General features: G+C 29.2%; 3 protein-coding genes across 4 annotated transcripts; 2 read left to right on the plus strand and 1 right to left on the minus strand.

Moving 5' to 3' along the window:
• The first annotated feature begins 6390 nt into the window (after window positions 1-6390).
• LOC123293828 (cytochrome P450 4g15-like) lies at window positions 6391-11831 on the plus strand. Its single transcript, XM_044874764.1, has 9 exons — window positions 6391-6476; window positions 7602-7818; window positions 7881-7987; window positions 9074-9164; window positions 9364-9616; window positions 10002-10128; window positions 10282-10483; window positions 10574-10683; window positions 10743-11831. The coding sequence occupies exons 2-9, from the start codon at window positions 7602-7604 to the stop codon at window positions 11337-11339; spliced, it is 1704 nt and encodes a 567-aa protein (XP_044730699.1). The 5' UTR covers window positions 6391-6476; the 3' UTR covers window positions 11340-11831.
• A 1400-nt stretch (window positions 11832-13231) lies between these two features.
• LOC123293358 (F-box only protein 6-like) lies at window positions 13232-15423 on the plus strand. Of its 2 annotated transcripts, none has more exons than XM_044874148.1 (2): window positions 13232-13933; window positions 14997-15423. In XM_044874148.1, the coding sequence occupies exons 1-2, from the start codon at window positions 13250-13252 to the stop codon at window positions 15315-15317; spliced, it is 1005 nt and encodes a 334-aa protein (XP_044730083.1). In that variant the 5' UTR covers window positions 13232-13249; the 3' UTR covers window positions 15318-15423. The 2 variants fall into 2 exon arrangements, with proteins under 2 accessions (XP_044730083.1, XP_044730084.1); XM_044874149.1 differs by having other exon boundaries at window positions 13232-13777.
• A 605-nt stretch (window positions 15424-16028) lies between these two features.
• LOC123292378 (protein mago nashi) lies at window positions 16029-16725 on the minus strand. The gene has a single exon (XM_044873009.1). The coding sequence runs from the start codon at window positions 16605-16607 to the stop codon at window positions 16164-16166; it is 444 nt and encodes a 147-aa protein (XP_044728944.1). The 5' UTR covers window positions 16608-16725; the 3' UTR covers window positions 16029-16163.
• Window positions 16726-22486: the final 5761 nt, after the last annotated feature.

The raw sequence follows: 22486 nt of genomic DNA on the forward strand, positions 1-22486 counted from the left end.
TACTCAAAATGGAAAAAGTCATGTCATTCAAGCTTTTTCATTTTTCTAAATTCGCACTCTCACATTTTTGTAAAAAAGTTTCATGTAAAATCGTTCTGGCGCATGGTAGCCTCCGACCACTTACCTCTGCGAAAAGTCGTTTTATTACTATAAAGATAGACGAAACAAATATAAAATTATTTATAGAACACTACATAATTAATAGACAGGGATCATACGTGTAACATTTAAATTTTGTTATAACATGTAAGTTTCTCGATAATAGGTATAAAAAAGGTAGCAAGTCTCCTTTAGTTTGGAAAACTTATCCATTTATATTTGTGTTGAAAACGGCATCGTTGTCCTAATTCTCACTAGATGAAATTTTCTCGAAAATGTATTTTAGAGAACTATAAAGTTAATTTCTACTCAATTTTAAATTATATTTTTGTTTAAGACGTACGTTATCGTTAAGGATTTTATATTATTTCTGTTCAGTTATAAAATTCAAGATAAATCGTTTGTTTTTATTGTCGTTGTACGCTTATAAATTTCTACTTTTTCAAAAAATAAAAAAAAAGTTTTGATTTATGAAGTATTTTAAAATATGATTCCCATATCTCCTTTTAAATATATCCCTGAATTAATTGATTGTTTAAAATTTGTAAGTAAATTTATTCCGCACCTCCTATAAAACGATATTCAAAATTTACAAAAACTTATTTTGCATTGAGGTTACTTTTTGAAATAATATTCTTTTGTTTGGGTTTCGTAGCAAATTGTATGAAAACTAAACAATTTTAAATGCACAGCTTTTTATAACTTTCATCCAATTCTGATCAAATTTTACAAGCACATTCCTGTGAACCACTATATATATAATTTTGTAAATAAATATTAAAAGACTCAATATTATTGACATTCCATTTTCTAAAATCCATACAGGCGTTTAAGATCGGTTGAAAATTGGTTATTACAAAAGTATCAATAAAATTTCCATTTTGTACAAAAGAAACTTTACATTTTCGATTGTTTAATATGTAAATTATCACAAGGGGAATATCAAGGCTATTTTTTTTATTCAGCATATTAATTTTTTTAAACTTTTGAACTTGACTAACATTTAAAAAGTTTATTAATAAAATCACTAATTTTATGTGGACTGTTTGTATTTGTATTATGAACTATGGAAAGAGTAATTTCGTCAGTAGGTATACTATGACTTATGTTGCTCATTTACGATCTCGACCTCACTTTTTCCGCCCTGAGCACGCAGTCATGCCCATGCATTAATCCAGCCCTGGCTGTGTATATAATAAATTGAAAATAAAAGTTTAAAGTTCGATTTACATAATTCCGTAATGGAAGAGAAGAAAATAAAAATGAATAAATTACATAATTTTAACAATACGAAACATTTTTTAGAAAAATAGAAAAGAATATGAATTACCTACATCAAATTTTATAACAAATTTCGTAGCAAGAATCAGTGACGGATCCAAGGGACTTTGAAGGCTAAATTCATTTTTTTCCAAACGTTGCAATATTGTTACAATTGAAAAGATTGAAATCGTACCTGCATGTTAATATGTTCAAGCCCAGTCAAGGGGTTAGCACTGGGCAATGTTCACAAAGTGATAGAAATCACATCCGAAGAAATAGTTAACATTAATAAAAGCCATTATTATACGTACATCCATGTGAGATTAAACATCTTGCGATACCAGCACCAATTATTCTTTCATTATATTATAGAGAGGTCTAGTAAAATTTTACATTGAGACTGATATTATACCAATAAATAAACTTTTTGCGGTTTGAAAAAATTTTATTTACGAATTATAGCCCCTCCCCTCCCGCCAAGAGTTGAATCCTAGATCCGTCTGAGCTGGGAGCTACGAAAAATAAAAGCCTGAGCTGGGTTCTTTTGAGTTTAAAACATATATGTGATACCTACTCCTATATGGTCGGTTGGCATGGGACAGAATGTTCCAACATAATGGTGCCGACAATATACTTTTCTATCTATCCTCCACGATGCGTATGCTTGTCAAGTTGACAAGCATACGCGCAGAACAGGCTTAATCACTTGAAGAATAGAGAGCACGAGAACTGTCTCAGTGTGTCGGGATATATTCCACTTAGAGGTACTACCCACATAGGACATATACGGGTTTAAAATGACCCAATGGTGTTGAAGTGAGCCGCTTATGCCTGCGCAAATACTATTACTATGACAATAATTAAAGTTTACGAATGCAACGCTGGCAAATGTACAGAAATTTTGCAAATTAAATTTTATTGAATCGATTGAGTAACATTGACTCTAGTTTATTTTAAGGTTATTTGGTATCATTAACATACATTAACATACAATAAATAATATTATACCATCGCAAATTGTTTGGAAATTATTTTTACTCGCAATATTTTTTAAATGTCTGTTTAGCGCTTCTTTAAACTTGCCGCTTTTGTAAATATTTTAAAAAGCAAAGAAAAAGAAAATTAACACTAATTTCTATCAAGAGTGTGGCATGGATCGACATATGAGAACGGAAAATTTTGAACCATAATTTATTCTATGGGTTACATTTTAACCTAGTAGAGGCTCGCTTCGCTCGCCTGAAAATTTGTATTATATATTTTTCTTATATGGCTGTAGCAAATAAATTAGCACTCTTTCTTTCATCATTTTCATTTCAATAATCAAGTAATTCCATAACGGGTCGCAATACTGTAAAATAGTCTGAAAATATTGTGTCAATATCCATAGATAATAAATATTTATATTATTTATTATACCATGTATATGAAATATTCCAAGGTATATACTAAGTTTAGTCCCAAGTTTGTAACGCTTAAAAATATTGATACTATGAACAATTTTGGTATAGGTGTTCATAAAATCATCTAATTAGTTCATTTCCGGTTGTATGACTGTCTGTCTGTTCGTTTGTCATCACGATTACTCAAAAACGAAAAGAGATATCTGAAATTTTTATAGCGTGCTTAGGACGTTAAAAGTGAGGTCGACTTCGTAAATAAGCAACATAGATCAATTGGGTCTTGGGTCCGTAGGACCCATCTTGTAAACTAGAGATAGATCAAAAGTTTAAATGTAAAAAATGTTCCTTATAAAAAAATAAACAACTTTTGTTTGAAACATTATTTTGAAAACATCACTGTTTACCCGCGAGAGCGCAAATTATGCGTAAATTGTATATAGCGTAAATTGTATATGTATTATATGGGAATATCAGTTATGTATGTGTGACGTGTATGTATGTGTAATGTGATGGAGTAATCAGCACTGTCTATACATGGTATTACAACAATTAACTCAGTCAATTGTTTGTTTTATTTTATATTATAATATTTATATTATTTGTATTTTATAATTAGTTGCCTATGGTCAATATCAATATCTCCAAGTCTACAAGTTTTATTTGTTTATGTTTAAATAATAAATAGTAAATAAAATCGGTATTGAATTAATTAATTTATAAATTGTAAAACAAAATAATTTTTTTTCCTCAAGTAGGAAAAGTACTATCCGCGCAATAAATAGTAAATTTCCCATTACACGAATTAAACTTACTACATACACTTAAATTACTGCAGTTTGTGTGCGACAAGTTTTGAGATATTTAATGGGTAGGGGAAATGAAAGTAAATCGGTCCCAGCAGGTAAAACGGACCAGGCTTATAACTTCTAAACTAATTGTCCCATCTGTTAGTTTCTTAGACTGACATATTAGACGGCCTGCGTCCGGTCAGCGTACTCAAAGTTGCAATTCATTGCCATAGGCTATTATCGAAATAATAATAATAGTTTTCGTGTTTTGATGTAAAAAAGCAAATTTAGATTAGCCTTCACTTCCATTATGTTTCTTATAATGATTTTTATGTGTGATCAAATGACTTCTCATGGTTCCAACAAGTGTTAAGTAAAGGAAATAAGAAAACATTATCGTCGGCATTGCCGTAAATTTTCACTTTATGTTGCTAGCCTCCCAAAATGCAAAATGGGTCGAGGAAGCGGTCAATGTGGATCTCCTTTAAGAAAAAAGAAAATTTCATCAAAAAAAAAAAATCGATGAATGTGTCCTATATTGCACAAGTAAAGGGTGGGTGCGATGCATAATTCGCTTTTTATGAGCTTATTCAAAATTCACCCGCTTGCTAGCATCGATACTAGTGATGATTATAGTTACAATTTTCCCAACTTGGAGTCTACTAATCGATTAAGTTTCTGTCGAAACTATGAAAAATTGGATTGTGTATACAGGTTGTCCCAAAATTATGATTAAAGAATTACAAGTTTTAAACGATAATAACTTGTTTAACTTAAATACAACACACGGTTTATGTCAACAATAAATGTAAATTGCAAACCGTTAAATACCAAATACCATCAACTTTCCTATAGCTAACTGTGCATGTTTTCATGAAAAACGCACATTTTTAGAATCGAACTGTAAATTTAATATTCATGAATGATATCAAGTCGACTATGGATCTTTACTTGAAAAGTCAAAATATTTTTCGCAGTTCAGTTATTCGTTTGGGCTGTATACTATAGTAGCTCTTTATGATTTTTGTTTACTTTATAATCCAAAATGAAAGTTTATTCAAGAGAAAAACAGATCAACATTATTTTAATTTTAGGAGAATACCAGTTTACAGTTTTTTTCATTTCCTGTCTTTTAATGGAAGAATTCTTTTAATGGCCTTTTCATGCTGAACACTTCTAGTTTATCCAAACTGAGCCAACAATGCACAGCCAATGAGGCTCTATCATCGTTTAAAATTTGAAATACTGTAGCCATAACTTTTTACTTACGTAGCCATAAGTATTTTATATTAAACAATTAAAAAATTAATTTTAAAACATTTAAGATAAATTAAAATAAAAGAAATATTAAAAAACCAAGAGACGGAAGAATTTGGTATTCTAATTTATGGGATTCCAGCATTTTCTTTATATGTCTATGATATACTGGTTTTCTTGCTATGAGTTGAATGTAACTTCGATACGCGTTGAGCTATACACAGCACACACAGCAACAGCATAACCATCGTAAAGCAAGCTACCACATTTGCAAGAACCATATAACACCTATAACAACTCATTCTTACACGCATGGCTTAACGCGTGTACTCTGTCATACTCGTGGGAGATGCCTATGCTGAGATGTAAACTAAACATAGTGTATATGAAAAACGCTATAGATCTACACTAATTATAATATAAAGAGGAAACATTTTTTAATTGTTTGTTTGTAATGGATAAACTCAAAACTACTGGACCGATTTAAAAAATCTTTCAACAGTATAAAGCTACATTAATTATCAGCGAGTAACATGATCTGTACTTTATTTAAAAAAATAGAGTTCCGAACTAAAAAATTAACACCTATGAAATTGAGAACAAAAGGTGGCATAAGTGAGCTGGTAAGAGAAATAAATGCTATAACCCAGTATTCTTTGTTTTTAAAGTTAAAATTGCCCAGCAAAGCAATCGAGTAACTGCTATAGTAATAAATATTCTTTAGATGTGTCTGGTAAGTACACGTCCAAGGCAAGAACAAAGGAACCATCTAGACAGCATTCTCTTTTTATCGAGGTATCGCATATCACGACGTCAAGCAAATATAGTCTCGCTTGGTTTCCGCGTTTACCGCTTGTTGTCAAAGTCACATCCAGCAATCCAACATGGATGGAACCTAGCTCGTAGGTTTTTCTATCAATGTTTTATATACTTCAATGAATAGTTTTGCTAATTACCGCCCGCACTGTTGCCCAGTTATGTTTTTTCTCGAAAGACGAGTAAATTTTATCTGTATATGCTTTTCGAAATGTCTAGAATTACATTTTCTACTATTTCAAAAATGTTGAATCGGGGGCCCGAACAATGGATGGCAAGCGATCAGAGTGGTATATTTTCCAATTAGAATATGAAATTGATTGAAGTATAGATTTTTCAATCATCAATCATGATTCATTACATGTCGTCTCAAAAGTCCAAACCAAAAATTATAAAAGTTAACGTAAGTTTATTGCCCCAACCAATAACATTTTGCCCTTGGAAACATGCTTTCAAAATTAGAATCATAGTCAGTTATTATTTTAAGTTTAGTCACTCCAAATTTTATCATATGTCTCTAATAATATTTACATATGTTAAATAAAATTTTGAACCTATTTTAAGTGAAAAAGTCTTTTCCAAATATTAAAACTTCCAAAATATTCCATTTAATTGTAATATTTAATTTTAATTATGTGAATTTATTCACTAAAAATACCTTGTTCATTGTCAAATTTACATATAAAAATATATTGATTGAATGTTAATTTTATTGGAAATGTTTAATTAAAAAGTTTTAAAAAAAGTTATATAAAACTCTATATCTTGTTTTTAATTCATATCAGAGCTTACAGTCAAATATTAGTGTCTGATACATGGTTTCGACATATCATTTCAAATTGATCAAAAGGTGATTCTCAATTTTGTGTTCATTATTAAGGAAAAAACAAAATCCGTTATTTGATTAAACTCAAAGCTTTGTTTTTTGTATTAAGTTTTAATTTGTGGTCTTTTCGAGTCTTTGCCTCAAATTTTCGTGTAGTTTATTGCTTAGCGGGTTTCTTAGCAGGCCTATTTTCGGAGGTGTAGTGTATCAAACAGAGTGAAGTGAATCATTATTAACCCTTTTCTAAATTTAGTGCTTTCATTAATGGCTGAAACAAATATTCTGAATTATTTATTGTTTAATTAAAATTAAATGTAAGATCAGAATATTTATCGCAGCCGTTAAGAAGGGAAATAGTTGAAAGAAAATTAATTCACCTCACTTCCGGCTGTGGTCATGAATGTTTGAATTAAAGCAATTTGAATATCTTCTGTGATCTAATTCATATATTGCAAACGTTCCAAAAATTACTGAAAAATCAAATGATAGATTTTGCCATTTACCTTCGATTTAATTAATATTTTTAGTTGTTATATTATTCAAATTTTGGGAGGAAAAAGGCTTTTTAGTAATAATAAGGCTAATGCTTTATTGTTGACACTGGTGACAAAACGAAAAAAATGATTCGATTTTTGATCCAAATTTTTTTTTGCCATTAATTGGAGATATTGTGTGTAATTTTAAATTCTAGATCAAAATCAAATACGTATGTGTTGTCTTACTGTTAAAGTACCTCGTTTTACATTTTCTCCTATTATTAAGGTTTTCATACTTCTGACACGTAAATCGCGAATTTATTATAATCCAATCGCTAGAGGAGTTATAATCAATTGTATTAAATATCATCTTATCATCAGTGTTTTAGATATATATAAGCTATAAGCAGATGGAGTCACAGTTCCACAGCGACTTACATACTAAAGATAATTATAATGAGAGCCTTTATTTTAAAAAGTTTGTGTCTAATATTGATGATTAAGGATGGTAATTTTCAGTAATTTGTTATAAGGCAAATATACAAAAATTTTGCCTCAATATAAAGTTCTCTTCCATCTCAATCATTTAAGAAGATTATACTCCAGTAATCAAAATAACTTAATATAAAATTCTAAAATTTAATTAAGGTTAGTTTATATTCAAAATTTTTAGATGTCGACTACATTTACCAGCCTAGATGAAAATACCTCATCGTGGAGTGTAGCAGGAGCTACACTATATGGATTAATTACATCTGCAACCCTATTAGTAATATACTATTACTGGGAACAAAATAAACGATTCGCCCGTTTAGGTAACGCCATTCCTGGACCACCGGGCGTACCATTCCTTGGAAATGCCTTAGAAATTTTCCTATCGACACCTGAAGGTAGTTTAATTAACTTGTATAATTTGTTAAATATAATTATTAAAAGTTATAATTTTTTGTAGAGCTTCTGGTTAAAGCTCTGGAATATTCTAAACATTATGGTAAAGTGGTAAAAGGTTGGTTAGGACCATATCTTGTCGTGTTTTTAATCGATCCAAGAGATGTTGAAGTAAGTGTGATACAATATCAATATATTTTTTTTAATTTACATAATACAAGCACATAACTAGAATACCTATTTAATTCTAGTGCGATATTTATGTATACGGTTTGGTAACAATCTCGTTAGCCATTTAAAATTTATGAAATAAGAAGAATTTTTATGGACGTTCTTATGTATAAAACAAAGAGGGAACGTACTGCGTGTAATTAGTAAATTTTTTACTAATATCTCCTGATTATCATTGACTACTGTTTATCGAATGATAGTCAATGAATGAACAAATGAATCAATTTTTGTCATACCCGTATCTCCCAAATTAGGCCTCAGATCAAAATTTGGAAAAGAGTGTTTTTGTTGCTCTTGATGAGCTTAATTTCGGAAGCTATGTTTCTGCAGTCAATAACAGAACACGTTGTATATTAGACACTTTACTAATTTCAAAATGTCTACCAAACAATATATTTAGCCATTTAAATTTCGGAGACTTCCTCTTTTGATAAAATGCAAAAATGTTGATCGCTGACTAACAAAAAAATAAAAATACCAAATCTTGATAATTCGCACATCGAGAAAAAGAGATTCTTTTTATTATGTAGAAGATTTGCTAATACTATTATCTCTATTTTTATACCTACTTTGTATATATGAAATATATATCAAGATATACTAATTTTAGTACCAAGTTTGTAAATTGACGATATTATTAAAATATTGACGATACGAACAAAATTTTGGTATAGGCAATCATAAAATCACCTGATTAGCCCATTTCCGGTTGTCCATTCATCAGGACTGTCTGTTTGGAGATTAAATAATTTTAAGGTGATCAGGGACGTAGAAAGTGAGTTTGAGTTTGTTAATGAGCAACGTAGGTCAATTGGATCTTGGGTCATTAGAACCCATCTTGTAAACTGTAAGCGATAGAATAAAAGATTGAATGTAAAAAATTTTCCTGATAAAGAAATAACAATTTTTTTGAAATATGTTTTTATAAAAATATTTTTTTATTCCCGTGAGGATGCAAATTAGACCATAAGTTTCCATTTTCTCCAAAATAATAATAATAATAAGTACTACTACTTTAAATTTTAGGTAATCCTTAATAGCCATGTTCATATTGATAAATCTGATGAATATAAATTTTTCAAACCTTGGCTTGGTGAAGGACTTTTAATTAGCAGTGGTAAGTTTTTATCTTGTTTAAAATTTACATTAGCTGAGTAAGAATAATTTATTGGGGTATGGGACGAAGTTATTTTTCATATAATTACTCTCAAAAGCTGTTAATTCATTTCATTGTGCCTGTTATTTAATACATAATATGTATTTCGTTCCTAAGAGATCACCTTCCACATTTCATATACTTTTTTTTATTTGTATAGGAGAAAAATGGCGCACACATCGGAAGATGATTGCACCAACATTCCATATGAATATATTAAAATCATTTATGGATGTATTTAATAGAAATAGTCTTGCAGTTGTAAAAAAAATGAGAAAAGAAATTGATCGAGAATTTGATGTGCATGATTATATGAGTGGTATTACAGTTGATATCCTCTTGGAAACTGCTATGGGTGTAAAGCGTACTCATTCTGATAATGCTGGTTTTGATTATGCTGTTGCAGTAATGAAGTAAGTATCTTTTACGTTACTGTACGCAGTCTAGTTTAGTACATTATGGCTTAATAATTCCCGACGAGCAAATTCCAAGTAAGTTACTTATGTCTAGACTGTATGTATAGTAACCTTTCTTGAAGCTTTATTTGGTAAACAAAAATTATGTGGATTTATTTAATCCTAAGAAGACAGTTCTTTTTACCCTTTGAAATTTTTACCCTATTCAAGCTTAGTTCCTCGAAAATCCTATAGTGGCCTTTTTTGTTTAATTTGATTTTTGTTAAAAATCTTCTTGAAGATCCTGAGAAGATTTTTGATAGAGGAATAGGAGATATTACTATTTACAGGTCCTATTTCCAATGCCATCCTCAAGAAACTTATATCTCTTTTAAATTTTTAGAATGTGCGATATTCTACATCAGCGTCATTATAAATTTTGGATGAGATTTGAACCTTTATTCAAGTTAACAAATTTTGCTAAGAAACAATTGGAATATCTTGGAATTATCCATGGCTTAACAAATAAGGTAAAAAAATACAATTTAAAATATATAAAATACTATTTTCTTAACTCCGAATAACCACCCAAGTAAATCTCGAACAGTTTTAGTTTGACATATAAACATAAGATACTCAGTAAAAACATAATAATTTACAAAATTTTTTAATTTATTTATAAGGTAATTAAAACAAAAAAAGAAGAGTTTTTGCAAAACAGGGTGTTGGGGAATGAACCTAATTACTTCGAACAATTAGACTCTGATGCCGCAAAAATTGATCAAAAGGAAGCGAAACTTTCATCTCAAAATAACGAAAATAGCGATCCAAACAAAGGAACTCCTTTGCGAGATGATTTAGATGAAATTGATGAACAAGACGTGGGTAAGTAATAAACAGAATATATATCAGTCACTTTTTTCCCTAAATTCACTTAAATTTTTTTATGTTACATGTATTTGGTTTTAATTTTAGGTGAAAAGAAACGTTTAGCATTTTTAGATCTTATGATTGAAACTGCTCATTCAACTCAAAACTTAACAGACGAGGAAATAAAAGAAGAAGTCGACACTATTATGTTTGAGGTAAAAATTTATAACTTTAAAATTATTTGACAAATTTTATCATTTCAAATATTTTTTAGGGCCATGACACTACTGCTGCTGGATCTAGTTTTGTCCTATGCCTGCTTGGAATTTATAAAGATGTACAAGATAAAGTATATCAAGAACTTTATGACATTTTTGGAAACTCAGATCGTCCAGTAACATATTTAGATACTTTAGAAATGAAATATTTAGAACGTGTAATTATGGAAACGTTACGATTGTACCCACCAGTACCAATAATTGCCAGAAAAATGAATCAAGAAGTTAAACTAGCGTCCGGAGATTATACATTACCAGTGGGATGTACAGTTGTTATTGGAACCTATAAAATTCATCATGACCCAGATTATTATAAGAATCCTGATACATTTGATCCAGATAATTTCCTACCAGAACGTACGCAGAACAGACATTATTACAGTTACATTCCATTTAGTGCAGGACCAAGAAGTTGTGTTGGTCGTAAATATGCGATGTTAAAGCTTAAAGTTTTACTATCAACAATATTAAGAAATTATACTATCGTATCTGATTTAACTGAAAAGGACTTTAGATTAACGGGTGATATTATTTTAAAGCGCGCAGATGGTTTTAGAATCCGAATTCAACCGAGAGAAAGAGTACCCGTGTAAAGGTGTATTTTCATGGTGGCGCTTGACGCTGAGTTTGAGCGTCAAATTAGGACATGTGATCAGTATAGACCGTGCTGCCACCTGGGGAAAAACTTGGCAGCGTCACATCGTCATAGAGTAAAAGATAAAAATAGTTTAGCTATTTATTCTCAGGATTGATTTTGGGATTACAAAATTTTAATTAAAAAAGCACAATCGGACTCTCCGAAATTTATCATTATCATACCTGTTTATTTTTCATTACCATATTTTTTTATTAAAAATGAGGTTAGGAAATTACTTTCGATATTAAGAAACTCTTTAGTAGCTTATTTTTACAATTTGACGCTGGAAATAACTCTATTTTTTCAATTAGGTGGCACTGTAATTTGACGCTTAAAGTCAGCGTCATCATGAGATCACATCTTTTATGTATAGTTACCTAATTTAAAAACTAATAATTTATGGATTAATCATTAATGTTATATTATGTATGTTTTAAATTGCTCTCTTGGTGGTGTTGCAATGAATTTTTTATTATTATTTCATAATTATTTATAACATATTATAATTATTTTTCGAAATAAATAAATATTATTAATTGTTTCGAGTCTAAATTTGTAGAAATTTATTATTATGTTTGAATGCTTGTAATAAATATTCTTTGTAAAATATTTCAGAATAATGAATATTTTAAAAATTTATAAAATGAACGGGTATCTAGAGGACCCGGGTTTGAATCCCGGCTTCTGTGTAATTTTTTCTTTATATTTGTTTAAATGAATATACGTAATATTCGTTAATTCATTGAAATGTACAGTCTCGCTCTCATATGTTATGTGGTATTATGTATTAAGATAGCAAAAGTTATTTTAAATATCGTGTATGACGACGTTTTACTTATATAAATTACAAAAAAATTTGAAACAAATGTAAAAATTTGATTTCACGGTGAGATGAAACATCTAATCTATGCGTTCGCCTACTTTGACGAGGCATGAGGCAAAGGCTACTTGGAATAAACGAGGTATGATGGGTGGAGGTACCTCTACACTCCATAAAACGAGTTAACCAATCGCAGCCATATTTGCTTAGCGTCCGATTCATAGACGGAAATTAAGACGACTTAATATAATTTAAGATTAGCTTAAAAGTTTTGGCACTACTGTAGTAATCCTAATCCAAGGATAAGTAAGCCCTCAATAATCACCGATTTGTTTTATTAAATACTGAAAATGGATTCTATTCCTAGAACGGTTATTATAATGAGATTACTCGGTAGATGCCAATAAAAGCAACATATTTAATAGAATTTAGTAAAAACAAGTCTGCGATATCAAGTACTTAAGATTCTATTCCATTGACGCGGTAAATCATCCAAGTTAGGTTGATTTACCAAAAACCTAAGGGATGTGTTTGCCACGAAAATATAGAATATGTCCATATTTCCAAAAAGTTTGAAAACAACTCTGCTTGTAACAAACAAAACTGTTGGTTTATTTCTAATACAAGTCTGTGGAAGTTGGATTTGACAATAGTATTTTGACATTTAAGCGGTCTATTTGAATGAAAATGAATACAAATCATAGAATATATTGATACAAATATTTTGAATCATAATAGTAACATAATGGCTGTATTTTAGGTTAGGATTTACTGTTGTGAATACGATTATAAAAAATTAACAATAAAATATTATATAAATATATATGTCACTTTGAAAGTGACACTTTCCTTCTTTCATTTAATCATGAACAATTATGGTGATGAACTTCTTTCATAGAATAATATGACCTTTAGATCAACCATGTCAACATTTTTTTTTCGTACGTAGAAATATGCGTCATGAATGAGAAAATCCCACAAGAAAAATAAATAGATTATTTAATACTCACAATAATAATAGTAGATTATTTACTAATCGCAATAAAATGAAAGATGATATAAATAATGGTTTATTATTTATAAATGAATATTTTATACCACCCGAAATATTATCGTTAATATTAAGCAATGTGGATGTTAAAAACTTATACAAACATTGTACATTGGTATGTAAACTATGGAATGACATCATTAAAAGTTGTGTTTGGAAGTTAAAATGTGATCGGCAATTATTAAAGACTGATCATTCACAATTATTCCGACAAAAACAACATCCACATTATGTATATCAGGCGTTATGTGTTTTTAAACAATCATTTTATACAAATTTAATACAAAATGCGTGTGGTTTAGATGGTTTTAACCATTGGATAATTGACAAAAATGGTGGCCATCGTTTTATAATTGAAGATTGTATATTAGTTGATACAAATTTTCGTGAAATCAATGATGAAACTGTTAGTAAATGTTTTGTAACATCCTACAGACAATGTAGTAAATTACAAATGATAGATTTATGTGGTAGAGGTGGTGTGACACAACAATTTATTGATGAATACCAGCCACCGATTTACGTGAGTGAATGGTATGGAAGTCGACGTGATTGTGGATGCATGTATCAATTACGTGTGATTTTATTTGATAAAGATTATCAACCATTTCGTCGATGCAATTGCAATTACTCATTTTCTTATAGAGTTCCTGGATGGGAGGGTGGTTTTTATCAAAAAGTATGCATAACTTATTTATATTACATTAGGTGGAATAGGGTAATTGTGTCTCTTTCTCCCTTAATTCCTCTTTTAGTTAATTTGGCGAGATAATAATTTCAATGTACAGAAAAGAACGTTCTTACAAGAAAGAATATATCGCGCAAATGAGTACGAAGCAACACGAAAGATTTGCGAGTTAGTGGCCAAATTTAATATTTATTTTTTAGCTTACAGAATATCCGTGTATGACCACCTAATATCTCGAAGGGTAAAAATCGAGGAACATCTCTTTTGATACTTAATCCTTAATATCATAATGAATGCATACGTATATGAATGTAGAATATATAATGCATGTCGTTCGAACCAATTTTTCCTCCTCAACACTTTTTTTTAATAGAATTGTAATAATAATAATCTTGTGTTTTTTCATTTCTGAGTGGCTAATATCTGTTACTAAAATTAACTTTGGAAGATATTGTTTCCGTAATAGACCTTTTTCATGAAAAACAAATGCTTTTTGATAATTTTTTATGAAAATATAGGTCGAGTATAGCCTGTAACTCAAAAATTACGCATTTTTAACAATAAAAACACTATGAAAAAAATTGTTAAAAAGTTACAATATTTGAAATTTTAAAACGATTTTTTTTTTTTGCTCCACCGCACACGTGATGTGTGATGTCAATCCGACAAGCAATGACAATAAAACAGTGTCAACAGTTGTATTAATATATCACTATTATCAACTTTAAATGACGTCAAACCAACCTTCGTGTAACATCGTGTGTTTCCGGATAGTTTTCGCCAATTTGAATTTTAATGATTTTCATTGTCTGTTTTCTCGGACATATGGCTTCAAAAAAATCGGGGGAAAAAATTAGCCCATTTATCAAGACATTTACTTTCATTTAAAAAAAAGAAAAAAAAATGTGAAAAAGGTCTTTTGTAATAATAATAATCTTGTGTTTCTTCCTTTCTGAATGGCTAATAACTGTTACTAAAATTAACTTTGGAAGATATTGTTTCCGTAATTCAGGTTATCATTTGTTATCAATAACTAAATATTTGTAATTTATAGGTTGAATATGTCTTTAAAAATTATGGCCCAAATGTACGATACATATTTTTTCATTATATTGGTAAAGATACACAATTTTGGGCTGGACATTATGGTAGTAAATTTACAAATGCTAATGTACAATTACTGCTTCCTGGTGATACATCTAAAGATCATCTGATTGATTTACATTCACAGCAATCATATCATGAACAATGTGGGTGTGGTTGTAATGATAGCGATTGTAGGCAACAAAAAAATGATTGTCAATCACTAATGTATATGTTTGATAAGACATTAATTGCAGCTGTACAGAAATATAAAGATGAATATTTCAAATAATTATTTGATAATGAAAAAAATGTATATTTTTATAGAGAATGTAGAAGTCTTTATTTTATCCATATTAATGCGACAACGTAACACGTTTACACGCTCTCCATTTGTGTCAAACCGAAACAAAATAAAAAATTGTTTTAAAAATAAAAAAAGTAATTGAACATTTTTTCATCAGAAACTCTTTACTTCAGACTACAGAGAATTTTTTTCTGCATTAAATTACAGGAGTTATTTTTTTCTTTGCCTAGGTTCGTATCACGTACTGAATGTAAATGCACAAATCCTTACAAAAATAGGCGGGGGAAGTGCCTCCATTTTAAGGAAAGCCGTTTTGTGCTATATCTCCACAACCGCGCACTTTAAACCAAAAAAGGCAATAGTCCATATTGTAGATAATTAAATTTCCTCTTTTTTGTACAATTTTTTTTTTTTTTTTTTTGTACCGCTAACCGTTTATGACTTATACGACTATGACGATTTACTTATTGATTATTTGATCGATATCCCTTCTAATATTTGTTTAAACAATAAAATGCTAATTACTTAACTTTTAAAGCTACAAATTTTCTTTCTAAAATCAATATTTATGAAGTTATAACGCGTTTGATGTTGCAAAGAGTACCTCCCAAAAAAGTATTACGTTAAAGTCGGAAGATTGAATATATCTAGGGCTAAGTATCTTAGTTGCTGTATCGTGTGGCAATAAAAACAATATTTACGGGAAAAATATTTATTATTCTGTTACATAGAAATTACAAGACAGAAAATTCGTGAAATAAAAACGATAGTAAATGAATAAGCATAATTAAATTATTTTAAGAGTAATAATGATAATGACAAATACACCGTTTATATGGGTTTAATTTTGAAATGAAGTCCGATTAAGGAAAACACAAGGCACTTCAAATCTTGTACTAAATAGTAAAAGCATCGTAGTCCTTCTGGATCTTTCGACTGATTAACATCAACAAGTGATCCAGTTTTAGATGTTGTAAACGAAATATGTTCATCACCAATAACAATTTCCAGTTCTTGTCGACCAACTCGATCAGGTTGCGGCCAATGCGCATCATCTTCTTGCATTATTTCTGAATCGTGGATAATTCTTTTTAATTCTTCCATAACAGAATTGTGTACATATGCTTCTTTTCGAATCATCGTATCATTTTTGTAGTTTGAATTATTGGCATACCTTAGTTTACCATCAGGTCGAAATTCGAATTCTAAAAATTCATGGCCAAATTTACCTTTATGACCAACGTAATAACGTATGTAAAATTCTGAATCACTCATTTAAAACCGATTCAAGTATAATAAAATGAATAAAACGCTTCACAAGCAGACGCAAATATCAGTTTTAGGTTAACGATAGTTTTCGTTTATAGACTTTTGCAAATTGCAATACTCACTGACAACTAACAAAGCTGCAAGAATAATCACGAATATTTTTTGGACAGAGCTACTGCACAAGTAGATAGTGTGGAGTAGATCACAGACCTATATTAAAATTAGATAGACATTAAAAGCACAGATCCTTCGACGTTTGTTCTTCATTGTTTGATTATTAAATTAAAATTATTTGTTCGATTGTTGTTTATTTATTATTTATTAAACAATTATTTGTCATTAAGTTAGCCCCCATACTATTGATTTCCACTTTTTACTTCCTTAATCAAGGTATTTTAAGGAATTATTGATTGTTATTATTATTATTATTATTATATTATATAAAATTGATAGAATTTTACTTATTTTGTATAAAAACTACCAAATCGTATGTAAAAAATAATTGTTCACTTTGAGCTTCGAAATTCAGTGTACATATAAATAAATACGTAATTCATAAAATCCTTAAATTTGAAAACGATTCACCGTTTACCGATTCACAGGCTCTTATGGCAGAAAGAAAATTTATATCTAAGTAAGTAAACGGTGAATCGTTTTCCAATTTTAGGATTATATGAATTATATATTTATTTTTATATACACTGAATTTCGAATCTCAAAGTTGAAAATTATTTTTTTTACACAAGATTCGGTCAAACCTCCTTAATAAGAAAAGAAAAATCTCTGTTAATTTGTTTTATGAAAATGTACAATATGATTTTTCATGAAAACATTTTGTTTTGTAATAAACAAATAAAATTCGTGATATAAATTTTAAGTTTTGTTTTATTTTTTAAATATTCTATCCTATTTGTCTTTCAGAATAAAATTATGAATGAATTAATTTTTTAGTGAAGGTAAGTATTAACTTAATTATGTCCTGAAATATAAGTTGGGTGGCTGTGTGGGTATAGCATTTGCCTCTCATGCCAAGGTATGCTGGTTCGTACCCTGGTGTGGTTAATATTTTTACTTTTAAATTAAATGAATTTTTCCTAATGTTAAAAAATTTCCGCTCTTTTTATAATTTAAATTATCTATATAACCCGCCCACTTGCTATAAATAACGTCAGTTATACATATGTCATAAATCACTATTCTGTCAGGGGGTGGGAATTTAAATAATCATAAATATTAAACTTCTTATTTATATATATAAACATTATTTCACTCTTTTAAATCATGTTGTCCTGTTACAAAGTATTAAAAATATGAACAAAAATGCCTTATTTATGCTAAAATATGAAACTTTTTAATAGGAGAACATGTCTATAGTTTATCTCACTCATATTCTCCTATTATAAGATTTTAAAATTTGTATTTATAAAATAAAAAATCGCTGTTAAGACTAAAATTTGAAATTTTGTAACAGGAGAACATGCTATATATTTTATTCCACTTTTTTATAACATATAACATATTCGCCTATTAAAAAATATTAAAAAAATACTAATTTTACTTGAGCTCCGCGATCTTAGCACCTCATGTGCGGAATTTCGATTGACCAATTATACCATCTGAAAGGTCAGAAATTGGTCATAAAAGGTCAGTTGGTCTCATTAATTGGTCAGCATCAGAAAATTTTTTATTAAAGATTAAAGTTTTTCAAGGTCAATTAATAAGTTTAGCACCTCATTCGCAGAAAAAATAAAAAACTCCACCTATGCGCGATCGGGAAGCATTCGCTGATAATTGTTCAGCTAATATAAATAATTGGTCAGTTTAATTTAATATTTAAAAAAATTAAAAAAGTTGTCTCTGTCGTAACGCGCATGCTTTGAGCCGGATGGTTTTATCAGGGCAGTGAGTACTTACGCACAGCTCTTCACTATAAACCAGACAGAGTAGGGGAAATATTTTTTTTATAATTTTTTACTTGTAAAAAAATGAATTTTTCCTTTTATTTAAATTTTTCACTCTTTTTATACCATGTATATATGAAATATACATAGTATATTAAGTTTAGTCCCAAGTTTGTAACGCTTAAAAATAATGATGTTAGTATAAAAATTTTGTCATAGGTGTTCGTAAAATCACCTAATTAGTCCATTTCCGGTTTTCCGTCCGACCATCCGTCCGTCTGTGGACACGATAACTCAAAAACGAAAAAAGATATCGAGCTGAAATTTTTACAGCGTACTCAGGACGTAAAAAATGAGGTCAAGTTCGTAAATGAGCATCATAGGTGAATTGGGTCTTGGGTCCGTAGGACCCATCTTGTAAACCGTTAGAGATAGAACAAAAGTTTAAATGTAAAATTTTTTTTCATAAACATCACTGTTTACTCGTGAGGGCGCCAATTAGGCGGAAATTTTATAATAGGTACTATACTTGATTATCAGTTATGTATGTGTCACATGTTTGTATGAGTAATGTGATAAATAAATCAACACTGACTATGCATGGTATTTCAACAATTAACTCAGTCAATTGTTTGTTTTCACTTGTATTATATATATTTGTACATATGTCACCTATAAAAAATTTGAATGAATAATAATAATGGTTATTTTATATAGTAAAAAATCAATTTTCGGGATAACGTTTTCAAATTAATATAAATAAATAAATATCGTTATATATTTTAAATTTTGTTTTATTTTATTCTATCCCATTTTTCCTTTCAGAACAAAATTATTAATTAACTAATTAATTTTTTTTTAGTAAAGGTACAAACAAATTCTTATAAAATATAGGTGAGATAAAGAAGTTGGATTGTAAATACGTAATATTCTTTTTGGATTTTCATTTTATTTTTGTGTGGTATGTGGTTTGTAAAAAAAAAGTTGATGCAAAAAAATTTTTTTAAGATGAAATTAATTATATGGAATTATGTGCAAGTAATTCGTAAATAGTTTTTATGTATTTTGATTTCATTTAAATAAAGTTGAAAACTCAAACCCTGTTTTTATTTTATTTTTCCCCATCTCTCTGTAGCTATACAATATTATTTCAGTTAAAAATAGGTAAGTATTTCGAACTTCACGATAGGTAAGTATTTCAAACTTCGTTTGCCATTTTTTTTTGTAATAATACTACTCAAAATTTTCCGAAAATGAGTTTTACTTTTTGTTATAATTTAAGAAAGTCGAAAATATGAATATAATTATTTATTAATACGAATAACAGAGCCCTAATGGTATAATGGTTAGCGTATCTGACTTCGAATAAATAGTCCCTTGGTTCGAAACTAGGTGAGGACATATATTAAAAAAATGTTCATTAAATCTTTTAAGCAAAATCTGATTTTTATTTTCATTTTTTTTCAAATTTCCACCACAGCATGTTTGCCTAGTAAATGATGAAAAAATTAGTTTTTTTTCGTTCAAAAACTTCAATTTTTTTCACATTTCTACTAGGAGAACATCACGGGCGGACGGAATAAGTAGTACCTGATAGCAAGGTAATTGTTGTCACCTCGTAAGTCAGAAAGTTAGTGGTCTGCACACCCGTGTTTGGTGAGTGTGACCTCTAGTGGGCAGACCAATAACTTTCTGCCAAAATAAAATTTTAGACTTTCGGGGTGAAAACACTTACTCACCTTTCTCCTTATCAGGAACTACTAATTCCCACTTATGTTCTCCTAGTACAAATGTTGAAAAAATTGAAAATTTTTTCGAAATTATATTATTTTTTGAATATAAAATTAAACTGACCAATTATTTATATTAGCTGACCAATTATCAGCGAATGCTTCCCGATCGCGCATAGGTGGAGTTTTTTCAATCTTTAATAAAAAATTTTCTGATGCTGACCAATTAATGAGACCAACTGACCTTTTATGACCAATTTCTGACCTTTCAGATGGTATAATTGGTCAATCGAAATTCCGCACATGAGGTGCTAAGATCGCGGAGCTTTTTACTTGCTTTTTTGTTGCAAATGTTGTAAAATTTATTTATTCTTGTCAAATGAAATTTTATAAGATTTTGTAATAGGAGAACATGCCATTTCACAAAAAAAAAAATTAATTATGTTAGTCTCACTTTCCTATTTATGTCATAAATCACTCTTCTGCCAGGGGTGGGAATTAAAATAACATAAAATATACCTCGCTCTCTTACCTATTCGTCGCTTTTGGTTCTCATAACAATTATCTAAAAAAATGACATTTTCTCGGCATTATAATTAATTTAATTAAAAATTAATCGGGACATTGCTAGATACGAACCGAAGTACTCTGTAAGCGGAGGCGACTAGGCTACCCATTACACCACCATATATTATAATTATCAATAATGTAATATATATACATTTTACTCACCTTTTTTTCAATCAACTTGTTTTCTTAAACTTATAAACTTATCAATAAATGAATAATTATATCAATATTTTGTTAAAATTTTTTTCTGTTTGATATTCCTGAATTCGATGTAAAGGATAAAAGCTAAAGGTAGGTATAATATTAATTAATTAAATAATAATAATTACACCAGAAAAATTGATAAAAATGATATTTTATTATATGTAATTGTACATATTTTGTATGTTTATTAGTTATTAAACAATTATTTGTTATTAAGTTAGCCCCCCATAATATTGATTTCCACTTTTTCCTCTTTATTCAATGTATTTTATGGAGAAGCGACAAATAAGTAAGAGAGCGTGGTATATTTTATGTTATTTAACTTCCCACCCCCTGACAGAATAGTGATTTATGACATATGTATAACTGACGTTATTTATAGCAAGTGGGCGGGTTATATAGATAATTTAAACTATAAAAAGAGCGGAAATTTTTTTACATTAGGAAAAATTCATTTAATTTAAAAGTAAAAATATTAACCACACCAGGATACGAACCAGCATACCTTGGTATAAGAGGCAAGTGCTATACCCACACAGCCACCCAGCTTATATTTCAGGATATAATTAACTTAATACTAACCTTCACTAAAAAATTAATTAATTCATAATCTTATTCTGAAAGAAAAAATAGGATAGAATATTTATAAAATAAAACAAAATTTAAAATTTATATCACGAATTTTATTTGTTTATTACAAAACAAAATGTTTTCATGAAAAATCATATTGTACATTTTCATAAAACAAATTAACATAGAGATTCTTCTTTTCTTATTAAGGAGGTTCGACCGAATCTTGTGTAAAAAAGATAATTTTCAACTGATTTTCGAAGCTCAAAGTGAATAATTATTTTTTACATAAGATTCGGTTGAACCTCCTTAAGGTTTTTATACAAAATAATTAAAATTCTAGCAATTTTATATAATAATTATAATAATAATAATAAAGGATGTCCCAAAATTAACGTCTAATTCGAGCTTCTTGCGTTAATTTTGGGACACTCTTTTATAAAACACAATACAGTAGAATCTCGATAAGTTAAAGTCTGTCCAAGGGAAACACAAAATATTTTAAGTTATAGAGGTTTTAAGTTATCAAGTGTCTATGTTAGGTAAAGGTTAATATAGAGGTATGTACATGTTTCTATGTACCCTAGTTAATATAGAGGTATGTACATGTTTCTATGTAGTTACTGAGGGCCTATACAGAGATTATTTATTTAAGTTATAGAGGTTGCGTCTTTTAAGTTATAGAGGTTTTGGGCTCTGATGGGAAGGGAACATAGTATTTTTTGAAGTAACAGAGGTTTTTATGTTACCGAGGTTTAAGTTATCGAGATTCTACTGTATATACTTTCTTATAAATACCAATAACTAAACCATAGAGATATGAAGAAGCGAACGCTAGCCATCAAGTGGGTGCGATATGCGAAGCGAGAGGAAGACTGCCAGTAAGTACTTATACTTACTAATATATATA

The sequence above is a fragment of the Chrysoperla carnea genome, chromosome 2, assembly GCF_905475395.1.
Source record: "Chrysoperla carnea chromosome 2, inChrCarn1.1, whole genome shotgun sequence".
In the NCBI taxonomy this organism is placed as follows: Eukaryota; Metazoa; Arthropoda; class Insecta; order Neuroptera; family Chrysopidae; genus Chrysoperla; species Chrysoperla carnea.

Excerpts from the sequence above, each read along its gene's own strand:
- LOC123293828 (XM_044874764.1), top strand. The coding sequence starts at position 7,602 with ATGTCGACTACATTTACCAGCCTAGATGAAAATACCTCATCGTGGAGT. Across the intron at positions 10,484-10,573 it reads AATTGATGAACAAGACGTGG|GTGAAAAGAAACGTTTAGCA; the intron begins GTAAGTAATAAA and ends TTTTAATTTTAG. Across the intron at positions 10,684-10,742 it reads TCGACACTATTATGTTTGAG|GGCCATGACACTACTGCTGC; the intron begins GTAAAAATTTAT and ends AATATTTTTTAG.
- LOC123293358 (XM_044874148.1), top strand. The coding sequence starts at position 13,250 with ATGAAAGATGATATAAATAATGGTTTATTATTTATAAATGAATATTTT. Across the intron at positions 13,934-14,996 it reads AGGGTGGTTTTTATCAAAAA|GTTGAATATGTCTTTAAAAA; the intron begins GTATGCATAACT and ends TGTAATTTATAG.
- LOC123292378 (XM_044873009.1), bottom strand. The coding sequence starts at position 16,607 with ATGAGTGATTCAGAATTTTACATACGTTATTACGTTGGTCATAAAGGT.